Source organism: Barbatula barbatula (assembly GCF_947034865.1).
Source record: "Barbatula barbatula genome assembly, chromosome: 7".
NCBI lineage: Eukaryota > Metazoa > Chordata > Actinopteri > Cypriniformes > Nemacheilidae > Barbatula > Barbatula barbatula.
In genome coordinates, this window is record NC_136770.1 from 603,289 (window position 1) to 616,865 (window position 13,577).

At 40.8% G+C, this 13,577-nt stretch overlaps 1 protein-coding gene across 1 annotated transcript in view; it reads left to right on the forward strand.

Moving 5' to 3' along the window:
- Window positions 1-2,272: 2,272 nt before the first annotated feature.
- The window catches only part of myo10l1 (myosin X, like 1), a gene marked incomplete at its 5' end in the record, with an annotated part of 28,856 nt that continues 17,551 nt past the window's right edge, over window positions 2,273-13,577 (forward strand). Inside the window, 3 exons of the mRNA XM_079461368.1 lie at window positions 2,273-2,293; window positions 9,233-9,331; window positions 12,558-12,716. Coding sequence (XP_079317494.1) covers window positions 2,273-2,293; window positions 9,233-9,331; window positions 12,558-12,716 — 279 coding nt within the window. The remainder of the gene's footprint in view (window positions 2,294-9,232; window positions 9,332-12,557; window positions 12,717-13,577) is intronic.

The following is a 13,577-nucleotide window of genomic DNA, read 5'->3' on the forward strand; positions in this document are numbered from 1 at the left end:
TCAAGTTTTATAAATTAACTGATTAAAATTAAGTAAGAGTAAATTGAGGGATTAAGTAAGGGATAAACCACAGCTACATTACATTAAAACCCTTTACTGCACGGCTAGCTGTGGTTTATCTTTACTACTTAATCTCTCACGTGGAGGCGAAACAAAAACTGTGGATGATCCCGTTATTATACCATGGTCAGTTGGCCAGTTAGGGTTAGCTGTTATTGATGTTTATAGTGTATATTTTGACCAGACAGCTGAAAATGCCATTTATTCTCATCGGTTAATTTCAAATGTAATCAAATTGACTAGAACTACCCGTGTGTTAAACGGTTTTAATGCACACCTTCTAGCCAATCGGAATCAAGTATTCAAACAGACCATGGTATATAAGTAAAAGTAAGAAGTTCGTTACGTTTGCAGTTTGTTTGATAGCTATATACATTTTTAGATAGATTTACATCTCTGACTTCATGTCAGAATGCTCAAACCTGTTATTCATAGAGTTCATGTGCATCCTGGTCACATTACACAAACCGCAGGGCTTGTCATATAGCATATCACATTCTTTTCATCCATCCATTAAATGTCACGCAATGACATCACCCCGAGTATCCAATAGATGGCACATTAAAAAGACATTTGATTCCTAAAGTCCACATGGGACACGTCTCTTGTTTTCTCCGTTGAGCCTAGAGATCTTCTCGCTGTAAGTTAGCTAGTGCTTGTGTTTATTGTTTTACTGTTTTAGAGGACTTGGTCATTGTGCAGCATCGGCTGGTATTGAGATGTCACGACGGCATGGGGGGTGAGCATGTGTAACAGCCCCTTACATGGCAAAATAAAACTGCTCGTGAGCCTCCATTACTGTAGTGTGACCCTGACCCGTATCCCACGACGGAGATGAAAGGATAGAGGAGACAAAGAGGCGATCGCAGTTCGGGTGTTGTGCTGCAGGCTAGAGGACTAGCTGAACAGGAGGCCCCTAAAACCTCCAGAGCCCGCGGTGACAGATAGAGACACACAATAGAGAGATTCAGACAGGCCTGCCTTACACTCGGCTAAAGACACAGCCGCGGTGTAGCCCGGAAGATAACACAGATAGTTTTAACAAGCGTTAAATGGATGATCAGAAGTGTTGTTTTGTTTTTCCGTTGAATGCAAGCTAGGGTGGAAACACGCTTCGTATTCACATTCATAATGGTGCCAATGGCAGTGCTAACAGAATAGTTTTGAAAGAAATGTACAAACAGTGTGCGTGTGTGCTTAAGGGTGTAAAGTCAGTAATAGTGATGTAGGTGCACCAAAGGGGATGTGATATCGATCTTCAATACACCCGATACCACATTCACATACACAAAATACAATTTATGATATGATACAGTACAGTTTGCTTGGGTGCACTTTGTAACTAACAATAATACAGGAATCTCCCCGGACACCTACTGATAAAAGTTTATTTATATTATTCTCTTTCCCTCTAGTTTTGTTCACCATGAGTTTAGCAAAAGTGAACTTTGTCCATAACAGGCACAACTACATTTGCAAGTAAATCAACCCCGCCCATGCACGAGTGGGCGTGACAGCAAAGAATCGCGAGAACCTTTCGAAAGCTCCGCTTTCTAATCGCTCTCGCGATACTGTGACGTCGAACGGTCTGCGCAACGCCCAGTGAAGTTGAACACGTCTGGGAAACAGAAAGATGTGTCGCTACCATGGAAACCCATCTGAGGTCCACGGACGACCCACGCAAGTCCCACTACACGGGATTTAATACGTTAACTGCGCTGCATTTAAATCCACATCTCATCGTATAAGATGCAACATGCTGCTCGCTCGATTCTTGTATGACTCCGTTGGTTTTAAAGTCATGGCATGTTATGCAGGAGTGATTCCTTCGTTTACTACCGGTATGCACGGTGAACGCTGAACCGGAGGGGCTGTCTTTACGCACGTGCGCCGCCCCACCGGACGCTGGTGCGCATACCGGAGTCAGCGCGCGGACTGTGTGTGTACGTCGGCTTTTGGTTTATACAAACACACACGTAAAGAAACGACACACCTGAGCGTTTTCTGTTGTCCACCGGCTGTGTCATCCGCCAGCTGTCGCGTTTCTCTCGCCACGGACTGCGTTCACACCTCGCGCAGGGTTGCAGTGCGCCGCGCTCCGTGCGCCTCCGTGAATGGAAAGCATCTGCATAACGCGCGTGTATTTTCTCCCGAATCGTCTGCATCTTCGTGATCGGTCGGCTGGACACCGGGACAGCAGATTTTAGGGAAGATGGAGACCTTCTTCGCAGAGGTGGGCTTGATTTGTAATAATGGCGCATCCGCTATGCTTTAGGTGCAAAAGCAGTCGAATAGATCGCAATGTGGTTATTTGAGAATGAACATTTCTTGGATCATTTTGTGTGATGCACAGGCCGGTTTATATTTGTCATTGGTTGTGTGGGTTGGTTCACACCTGCTCATGATGGGACATGCACACAGCTTCAGAACAGGACTGTCATTTGTCATAGAGGAGCATTTGCTTCATTTCACTAAGTGACCGTAGGTGATGCTTTGGTGATGTCGCGTGCGCGCCTGGGCTGTGGCGCGCGCGAGGGGGGAAGGGGCACAAGCAAGGGTCTTTAACTGACATCATGTAAAGATGTCATAAGACGTTTCATTGTTTCTGCACGGTTTGTCAAGTTTGCTGTGGATGTGATGGAGATAGAGTCCTAAAGCAGCACGCGAAGGCTGTTTGGAAATATTCGATTCCCACATTCCACATTCACATCCCTCGCCTTGAGTCTCATGTTAGAGATGGTGCGGAAACATATGGCCTGCAGGGTCTCAGATTGAAGCACGGAACGTGGATTTGTTGACCTGAAGAACAGGATTTTGTTTACTGCATTTGCTCAAACTCTCTCGCATTTACAATAAGAGCAGATTGTGATGCTCAATGCTGCTTTGATCCCTTTCACACACAAACATCTGCATTCTATCAAATACTAAATAACGCTATCCCAATAATAAGCCATTTATCCTCTTGAGCACATGCACCACTGGGCTGGCGTAAGCGTTTAATCTGTGTCAGACGTAGTGAGTAAATGACATTAAATGATGATGCAGTTATTGTATTAACCAGGATGAGGATGGAGGGGATCTGAGAGATGGCAAAAGCTCACGTGATGGCTCATGGAGATCTTGTTTTCGGGACAGAGCTGGAGATCTTGATCTCAGCAGATCTTTCTCAGACTGCTGCTGGGTGAAAGAACCATTAACAATAATTTCATTTATAGAGCATTTGCAATCGTATTTGCTTCCGTAGAGAATTCAGTGTTTTTCCAAAGAAGTGTAAGTAGTGTTCGCAAAAGTCACAGCTGTGATGCTACGGCTGTTCTGGGCGGTTGCTAAATCAGAAGAGCACAGCCTCAAGTCTCAGAGATCTGCTTCCTAGATTTGGCTTTTTCTTGTAAGATCTGACTCATACGGCATTTATAAAGAGCAGCGTTACAGACTAGAATACTTCTACTGTCACTGTAATCTCTGGAGGTAGAACATAACATGCAATAGATATGGATGAGTGCACATGTAAACAGTGTGTATAGAAGGGTAAACATAAAGACTGGCCGTTTATAAAAACTGAAAGGTTTAAAGCACAACACACAAACAGACCGATTGTGTTCATTTTCATCATCTCTCCTTCTGCTGTCTGTTCAGGTGACTCAACTCACCTCCAGTCCCCACAGCAACATCATCTGCTTTACTGGGTCGCATGGTCCTAGTGCCACTTTGTTCTGTATTACCTAGCGCTAGATTTCCATTGTCAGGAGAAATTTGGATGTTTGTCTTTGTTTTAATGGTTAATTGTCACTGCATGGGATGTCAATTTTGTTTGGTAGTATTGCAAAAATGCTGTTATTTTATGGACCACCTGCTTACTTTTTATAGTGTTTAATGACATACGAGTCATTCATGTCTGCTATGGAACAGGGTAGGGATGCACCAGCCATTCGTAAGTTCTTTCTTAAATGAGAACGTAAAGTCCACACCAGAGGCTTAGTAACAACTAGCTAGTGTGTAACTAACTCTGTACGTTATTCGGTTGCACCATTTGCAACCGGTCTTAAAGGGGAAGTTAACCCAAAAATCGACTTTGTGTGATGTTTTGAGGTTTGTGCGCATGGCGCTTGGCCCTATTGGACGCCGGCACTCTGACTCACATGCTTCAAAGTGCTCTCGTCCAAGAAGAAGACGAAGAAGAAGTGCTCTCGTGAACGTACACTGACATGACAGAGGAGAATATATACATTAAAGTCGGTATTTTGGTTTGTCTTTCGCACATAAAGCATTCTCATCGCTTCAAAAAATTTCAACTAATCCACTATGAGCGGATTGACCAATGTAACCATGTCGTATACTTTTCTGGACCTTGACAACAACCGAACACCATGATGTCTATGAGGAGGCCTGGACATGTCTGGGATGTCACTAAAACATCTTCATTTGTGCTCCGAAGACGCCAGAAGTTCTCTAAACATGTTTAACGTCATGTGGGTCAACTTCCCCTGATGTTGCAACACATTGAACATTCACCAAAACTTGTTTTCCATCTTCATTTTTTTGGGTGCACTTGGTGTAATGTGCAGGATGTTGTGTGCGTTGGCCACGCCCAACTTATTTACATATTATGGTATGTACTTGTGTACTTTAGTGAGTTTAAAGGGCTTTACTCTCAGCGTGTTTTTACAGGTCAGAACCGAAATCATGTTAGCATCCTCTTCATGGTCTCTCTCTCTCTCTCTCTCTCTCTCTCTCTCTGTCTCTCTCTCTCTCTCTCTCTCTCTCTCTCTGTCTCTCTCTCTCTCTCTCTCTCTCTCTCTGTCTCTCTCTCTCACACACACTCTCTCTCTCTCACTCTCTCTCTCTCTCTCTCTCTCTCTCACACACACACACACACTCTCTCTCTCTCTCTCTCTCTCTCTCTCTCTCTCACACACACTCTCTCTCTCTCACACACACTCTCTCTCTCTCCCTCTCTCTCTCTCTCTCTCTCTCTCTCTCTCTCTCTCACACACACTCTCTCTCTCTCTCTCTCTCTCTCTCTCTCTCTCTCTCTCTCTCTCTCACTGACTCTCTCTCTCTCTCTCTCTCTCTCTCTCTCTCTCTCTCTCTCTCTCTCTCTCTCTCTCTCTCTCTCTCTCTCTCTCTCTCTCTCTCTCTCTCTCTCTCTCTCTCTCTCTCTCTCTCTCTCTCTCTCTCTCTCTCTCTCTCTCTCTCTCTCTCTGTTACTGGTACTGAGTGAAGCAGCCACTGGAGATGTGTGACCTATATTTCATCTGAAAGCGTTTTCTTTGATTTGTTCCAGTGTGAATGTTTTTCTCTTTATCTGCTTCTCTTTTGAATCATGTAAAGCATGAGCTTGTCTGAAGTGGATGCTCTACCATTAACTTTCCCCTGAGGAGTCAAAATGATGGCAACCATACAGGTTTTCATCCCCCTTTCCTCTACTTTCTTGATTTTTTTTTTTACTCACCCACATGACGTTCAACATGTTTTAAGACCTCTCGGTGTCTTCGGAACACAAATAAAGATAATTTACGTGACATAAGAGTGATTTCCAAGCCTCCTCATAGACATAATGGTTATAGTTGTTGTCAAGTCTTCTCAATATCTAAATCATCAGACATTTTGCCAATATAAGCTTATATGCAGCTTATATTCAATCATTTCCTTTAAGTAAAGGTGTCAATGATTCGACGACAGTTTAATAACAAACCAGCGCACGCGTGTTCAGTTAGCCGAGAGAAGTGCTGAGGAATCCTCTCTCTCTTGACCCAGATGAGGCCGTGAAGAACACATCTGACAGACCGAACGCTCCGGGGAAAAGTGCAAATCTCTTTCCAGCACAGTTAATGCATGTGTGCGTCTTCTCTCTGTAGGTCTGGTCATTCTTCACGTCTCTCGTGTTTAATTAGAAAGGTTTCTCATACTGTTGTACAGTCAGAATAAGTCATTGTACCTCGTCCAGAGAGAGATCAGGGGTCTCAATCTCATATTTCTGATCCTAGTCTGTCCAGTTCTGGCATCTCAATCCTCACTATATAAACTGTAATATTCCACCCCGTCCACTTAACTATTGCCCTTCTTCTCACGGACACTTGCTGCCATGACCCTGCCTCTCTGTTACCATGGCAACCCATTGATGGAGAAGCTGGAAGCTGGTGACACAGTGGATTTAAATTGTCATTATAGTCTATTGTAAGTCTCTGATGAGAAATCTCTCTCGTGTGACACTGACTGTAGTCATTCAGTACATCAGCAGTCTGTGTTTTCTCCTCCCCACTGGCTGTATAGAGCCGTATCATTATCAGAACACAACTATAGCCTCTGTCATGAAAACCACAGCTTTCCTGATTTAGCATCAGTTGTATCTCTGTGATTTCACTTCACTGGTATTAGAGACGTGACTCGAGGAGCATCTATATAATGTCCCACACACGTGTGTATCTCAATCCTTACTGAAACAAATATATCATCCTTTGATGGACGATTAACTCTTTTAATGCCACAGTGAAGCGTTTGAGATTGAGAATGAACTCAGTCTCAGATTCATAAATCTGTGTGTATCTTTGAATTTTCTTGTGAAAATTCAGTTTGTTTGACATTATACGTGCAAAATTACATTTGTTTACAGTGTGATGCTGCTCTTAAATCAATGCAGATATGAGAGCAGTATACAGGTGCGAGAAAGCACCTAGCAACCACACAGAACACCCTAGTAACCAGTATGGATTTCCAGCATCTGTCATGTGTATATTTGATACTGTCACCACACAGGAAGTGCAGTATGATGGGATTTTGAACACACATGAGGTTAGGAAACATGAGTGAGGTAAAGGAGATACAGTTACCTTTTTACAAATATAAAGACAAACATGTAGAATCCAAAGAGAGGAAACCCAAACTACCAATATGTATAAAGAATCTATGATATTTATCCTTTATGATATTGTAGTGTATTTGAGTGTCTACTATAGAAAACCTATACATTTCTAGATCCTACAGTGTGTTTGAACCTTACTATAGTAAATATTACAGTATACTTCAGTTTTTACTAAAGATTATAGATTAGATGTAAGTAGTAGTTTCCGCAGTTTACTAAAATAAGTACTAATATAATGTAGTATACTGAATTCTGTTCAGGTGGGTCAGAGATAGATTGAAAAATAGGATGAACGTTTATACAGATAGTCACTTGTTTAGTATCGTTTCATGTACATGTGCAGATCTTGAGGAATATCAGCATGTTTAAGGCTGTGGAGATGTCTGATGGGTTTATTTTCTCCTTCTCTTTCACTTTTCTTTCTTTCTGTTTCTTCATCTCTGTCGAGCTGTTTTCAAGCTTTAGTCAGAATATCTTCACACGTGTCCTTCTGCTGTGTGTTTTTGAGATGTTGTCACAGGCTTTGCACTTCTTCAGTTCTGTATAAATGCATTATTGTTCAGTCAGGGTTCCTCACACCCTCTTCTCTTCCCTTGGCATTTCCAAAGCAATGTGAAAGGTTGATAAGAGCTTTGAGAACATTGTTGAGATGTTGAGAGGTGTTCATGGATTTGAATTTGTGTGTCATTATGTGAAGGTTATACATGCAAGGACCCGTAGAGAGGTTACATATCTTTCATAGCTGGAGGTTTTGTCAAGGTTGTGTAGATGTTTGCATCTAATGGTTGCTTAAGGGAATGGATCAACCAAACATGAATGTCTTTCATCACTTACTCACTTTCACTTCATCCCAGATGTACATGACATTTTTATAGTTGAATAATTTATGTTAAAATACCGTCATGTTGTCAAAGCTCCAAAAAGCGTAAACATTCATTATTAACCATATGACGACTTTGAATCTCATTGGTTGTTTATGAATAACTATCCACTAAATATATAGAATGTCGATATAATCATGACCCGTATCATATTCTGGGTGTGTGTTCTCAGCTGACGGCTGTGTGAATCATCAGAGAATTGTGAAGATGAGGACATTGATGTTCTCTTCATGCATGATTAGAGTAACCCATCATTAACTCTGTTCCAGATGCTATCTGTGTCTGTGTAACACCAGGGGTCCCTGATAAGACCATGAAGAACATTAGTGAGGAAGAGCTGTGAGGGCGTTAAACATTACAAAGTCATCTTCAGTTTCTGAATTTCTGAACTTCACTGGAAACTCTTTCACACAGAGCCTTACAATAAATGGCAGAAATCTGCGAACTTTGTTATCATTGGCTTGTTGTGGTAAAATGTTAAATGCTGCATCCCAATTCACATACTATCCTTCTTAAATAGTATTCGAAAATTCAATTAGTACGTCCTAAATAGTATGCTTAAATGAGTATTCTCAAAGCACCCGGATGGTCAACTGTTTCCGCTGAAAATTCGATGTGTGACTCCATGGACACTCAAACGACTGATATTACTCACCGCGAGAGGACGGAGTGAAGTGACGCTCCAATGCATTCATTAAAATAAATGAGTCGTTTGCTAAATTAATGAATGTAGGTATACAGTCAACATTACATACTAAATAATGTATTAATAAATACTTAAATGTAAATAAGAGCCAAACATCTTTTGAAGCACTCGTTTTTAAAATGTTCTCTTATGGTTGTGTATGTGTGTTCAGCATAGAAATATATATGCACAGATGCCTCATTAGCAGCTGTTTCTATGGGCCTCTATATGTAAACCGTCGGCCATATTGGAACAGTCAAATCTGGTCTTGGAACACTGAGTAAACTGTTGTAAATTCATTTTCTGTTTACTATGCAGAGAAGTTATTCTATGCAGTGCTGTGATATACTACAGTTTACTCTAGTATACTTTTATTTGTGAGGTAAAATGTATTATTCCTCACTAATATACTAAAAACAAGACATGCAGAGTGTGACATAACAGAATAGACTTTACGAATCCTACGCTTCATTTCATTATAAATGCTTTGTAATGAGCCGTTTTTACAGAGCTGTGTAGGATGAAGTATACATGTGCTCTTTGTAATATTATGACTTTTAATCGTGAATCAGAGTATGTTCCTGGTGGGCATGTGTGAGTTTGTACGGACACCCACACGGCACTCTGAAAGATACTGATTTCTGAACGACTATATTACATTGAGTTGTGTCAAACAGATTGTTGTGAATCAGGACTGAATGTTGTCTGGGATCGTGTCTGACTTGTTTTGTGTGTGTTTGGTAGGGTGCTCGGGTGTGGGTGAATCATAAAGATCAGCTGGTGCCGTCTACGGTGAACTCCTGTGGAGATGGAACGCTGGTGCTCACCACTGACTACGGGGAGGTAAGAATCTCTCTCTGAAACACACACACACACACTGTAGGCCAACACACATATGTTTATACCTGAAAGTGTGAGTCAGAGATGATGCCAGTTTAGTATTGTTCAGAACGGATGAGTGTGCGCGGATGCAGTTTTGTCATCAAATGCAGTAAACCTGACGACTGAAGACCCACATTAAAGATTCACGGTACACTAGAAAGTCCCCAGCATGTGTGCACATCCTCCAAATGGACGTGTTCCAGCGTTTTATGAAGAGTGTGTGAAGAGGGAAACCATCAGATCTCTTCATGAGCTTCTTCAGACCGTTCTGGTGTAATGTGATATATTCTGAGAAACTAATACATGTTGTCATGGCAACAGGATGTCTCCTCAAAATCATCCAAGACCTTTGATATTACACAAGTGCTGGGACAAATTAACAAATTCTCTCAATTAAATAATATATAATAAATGTGTTAATTCTGTGAAACATCTGTTTGATTTAGCACCACTAAAATCCTTCATTTGGCAGTGAATTGTGGGTAATATCAGCTGTAAATGTGTCTTTTTTCACCAGTTTTCACTGGAAATAGTAGACGGGATACTCCTTTCAACATACTGCAATTTGGGACACAATTTCTAATTGTAATTTTGAATGCTATTTATAACAGAGCGCAGGTGAATTGTGACAGTCACGGCTTGATGATTGGCTTAAAATAGTCAAGCGTACACACACGTGTACACACACACGCATGCACACACATAAGCTGATAGAGGCGTGTAGTTTGTGATGTCAGAAGCTAATAATAACATCTTCACTGACCTGAATTCAGCTCTGAGAGCAGAGAAGAGTTGTGTGTATATACACCAGACTGTTCATATTTGTGTGTTTACACACTTGTGGTTGTGTGTTTACTTGTTGTGCTGAAGTGATGACGCATTCAATTTTGGTTTACCAACATTCAAATTAAAATGAACAGAATCAGTTTTTTTTAAATATATTGATATTTACTGCAGTGATTCTGAATATAAGAATGCTTGACTTATAAGAAAACAGAATTCACAGAATAATACAGAGAGCTCATTTGAAGTTCAATCTGATCTCAGAGACAAGGACAGAGAGGCAGTGAATCATGACTTCAGTCATTGGTTTATATGCTGTTCATCTGGGTTTGTGTTTCTCAGATCTTTTCTGGGAATATTTCTTTAGAATATTTTGTGTGTTTTTCTGTTGGTGTAAATGTAGGGCACTCGTCTCTATATAGACTCTTTCTCTCTTCTGAATCATGCAAAGATGCTTCAAACAGCTTTCCGGGAATATCCATGTGCTGAGGAAAGAGAGAGTGTGTGTGTGTGTGTGTGTGTGTGAGAAGACGTCCTCATATCTTCTTTCAAGCATCCACACAGATTCACAACCAAAACACACTTGTACTGTATATGGCCTGTGATGATATATTCTGTTTTTGTTTGAGTGAATGAGTGAACATTTCGACAATTTGTCATTTTTAATCAAACTCTTATCATTTTATCACACAGTGTCAATTAAGGAGACACTTTAAATGTGTGTCTTAATTCCTATCCATGTAAATCAATGTAAACGTGTTTCATTTACATTTCTTTTCTGACTAATCATTTGGCGTATTATGTGTGTATACTCTGTGTGTGTTAAGACATGTCTGCATGTGTGTGTGTTTACTGACAGTATTTCAGACAAACCTTGTGTCCTATACAGATTTCGAAGCACATGAGAATAAATGAACAATGACGGAAGTTCTATTTCAGGGTGAACTGTCTCTTTAAGAAAACAAGCAAAGCTATGTTAGATGTATTCGTGGTGTCGGTACTGCAGAATATCGTAATTGAATTACTCTAGACTTAAATGTGTAACATCGAGGATCTGATATAATAAACAGCGATTAGGAAACAGATGTTTATAGTTGTTCGTGGGTTTAGTGTTGGATTGTGGATGATGCAGCATTTGTGTATCACCTGAATCAGCTCTTTACGACGCTTCACTGCACCATCAGTCTGGACACATGCCCACCGCGCATCATCTGCAGCAGACAGACACAATTTATATTCAAACTCTTTATTATAAGCATCTTTTGAACAAAACAGGCATATTGTGCTGTTTTTGTGTTTTTGACACAAGTTCTGTTAACGACAGTGATGCGAATGGGTTTAGAGAATTCACCATAAAGTGTGTGAACTCGCGCACACACACACACACACACACACACACACAGGTTTGTTTTGGCTAGGCACCTGCCGTCTAATGGTCCTTAAACACACCCCTTCACCAAACCCTCACACATACCTTTCCAAACAAACATCATTTAGTTTGTTTAATAATCCATCTCCGCTGGCTGGAGGTGATGTATCAGTTTTGTTTTGTATATTTGTAAATGATGCGAGACTGTGATGGCGAGACCGTTGAAGGTCGGTGTTATTAGCGTCAGTGGTATTGATCAGCAGTAAATTGTCTCAGCTCATTACCTTTGACCTTTAATACCTGAGCACAGCCGTCTGCTTCAACTGAACATCATGTAACCAAAGACCAACATCAGTGTGTCTGTCTGCTGTGGAGATTGATGATGTGTGAGAGGGTGTGACTGTGATTTATGTGCTGTATATGTTTATTCTCCCATTAAATCAAACACACACACATTAGTGGCTGTATTGATTCCTAATCCATAAGGCTTTCGTCTCTCTTTTGAACCAAGCTGTGCTCTTTTGTTTCCATGGCAACGGGCAGCACACAGTAAGGATGCTGCAGAACTGAAATAGAAAACTGAGAGAGCGAGAGATGCATTTGTTTAAAAAAAAAATTGTAAACAAAAAACAGAATGTTTTTAAAAGTTCATTTCATTCACATTGCAAAAGCACAATTATACATCAACTCTTGATTTCTTGTGTTAATGTGTGTTCTGTTAAAGCAGGAATTTTGCCCCCAGTTTCTTTTAACACAAATGTCCCGCTTTCCTTTCAAAGAGTCTTTACTCTCCTCACTGACACATTTCTTTTTACTATGAGGAGTTTTGTTTCTTGCTGTGTTTTACTAGGTCAGACTGTACTCACCACATGACAAGAAGTGGTAAAGGGTAAAGAAAAGGTGAAACTGCAAAAGTGCATCCGAAGAGAGGCCTGCTGCTGTCTGACTAATGCATTATTCACCTCCAGCTCCGCCTCCTCGCCCCTCTTTCATAACCTACTCATGTATGGATCTGAAACTGTGTGTGTGTTTCAGGTGCTGTATCTTCAGCAGACCGAGATCAACAGAGACAAGGTGTCGTCCATGCATCAGAGCAGCATTGATGGAGTGGAGGACATGTCAACACTGGCTGAACTTCATGAAGCTGCCATCATGCACAACCTCCATCAGAGATACCAGAAAGACCACATCTATGTAAGAATCATTCAGACAATGAATTATGACATACCACAACACAGAAAATGGCTCAGACGTGTTTCATTTACGTTTCAACTTAGTCTCAGATGTACGGAGCCCTTGAAGGGACGTCGTGGTGGAAAAATATGAGAGGGAAAAGAAAAATATATTTCTGCATATACAATATACATTCTGCGAGCGTTTAATGGCCCGCTCTGTTCATTAACAATGAACTCTAATAAATGACAGAGATGTCGTCTTCTTAGGTGAAATATCTGAGACACAGATCCATTTGCTCTCGATTTATTCTTGATTGATGTCTTGTAGAAATAATTGTGATATTAAAGAGGTCTCATATGTGATTTGAGACAGTATAGGGTAAGGAGATGTATTGGATGATGGTTTGGGTTCAGTGAATAGACGTATGGCTGGTGTCATATCCTGATCCTGTCCCTCCCTTCATCATTTCCTGTTCTCTGTGTGCCAATAAGAAAATAATAAATCCATGTATGGATGTTCAGATATTGAATGATTGAATATGATCCAGGATGTCATCCAGTGATTCTCTTGACGTGTGTTGATGTGTAATGTAGGTCATGATATCACATTAGACTTCAGTCTGTATGTTCTGTGTTGTTTTCGAGGGGAACTGGAGTTTCCTGCTTTAGTTGAACAAAGTGAAATTGAGTCGAAACTTCTCGGTCAGTGATGAAGAGGAAACCCTGTTTGATTAAAGCGTTTCCACCCTTCAAGAAAAACATCCCAAACCTGAACTGGCTTTCCTAATTCAGAGTTTACTGAAACAAAGAACCGATGTTCCTGCTACAGTATATACTTTATATTAAACATTACATTATATCTGTTTAAAATCTTGATCTT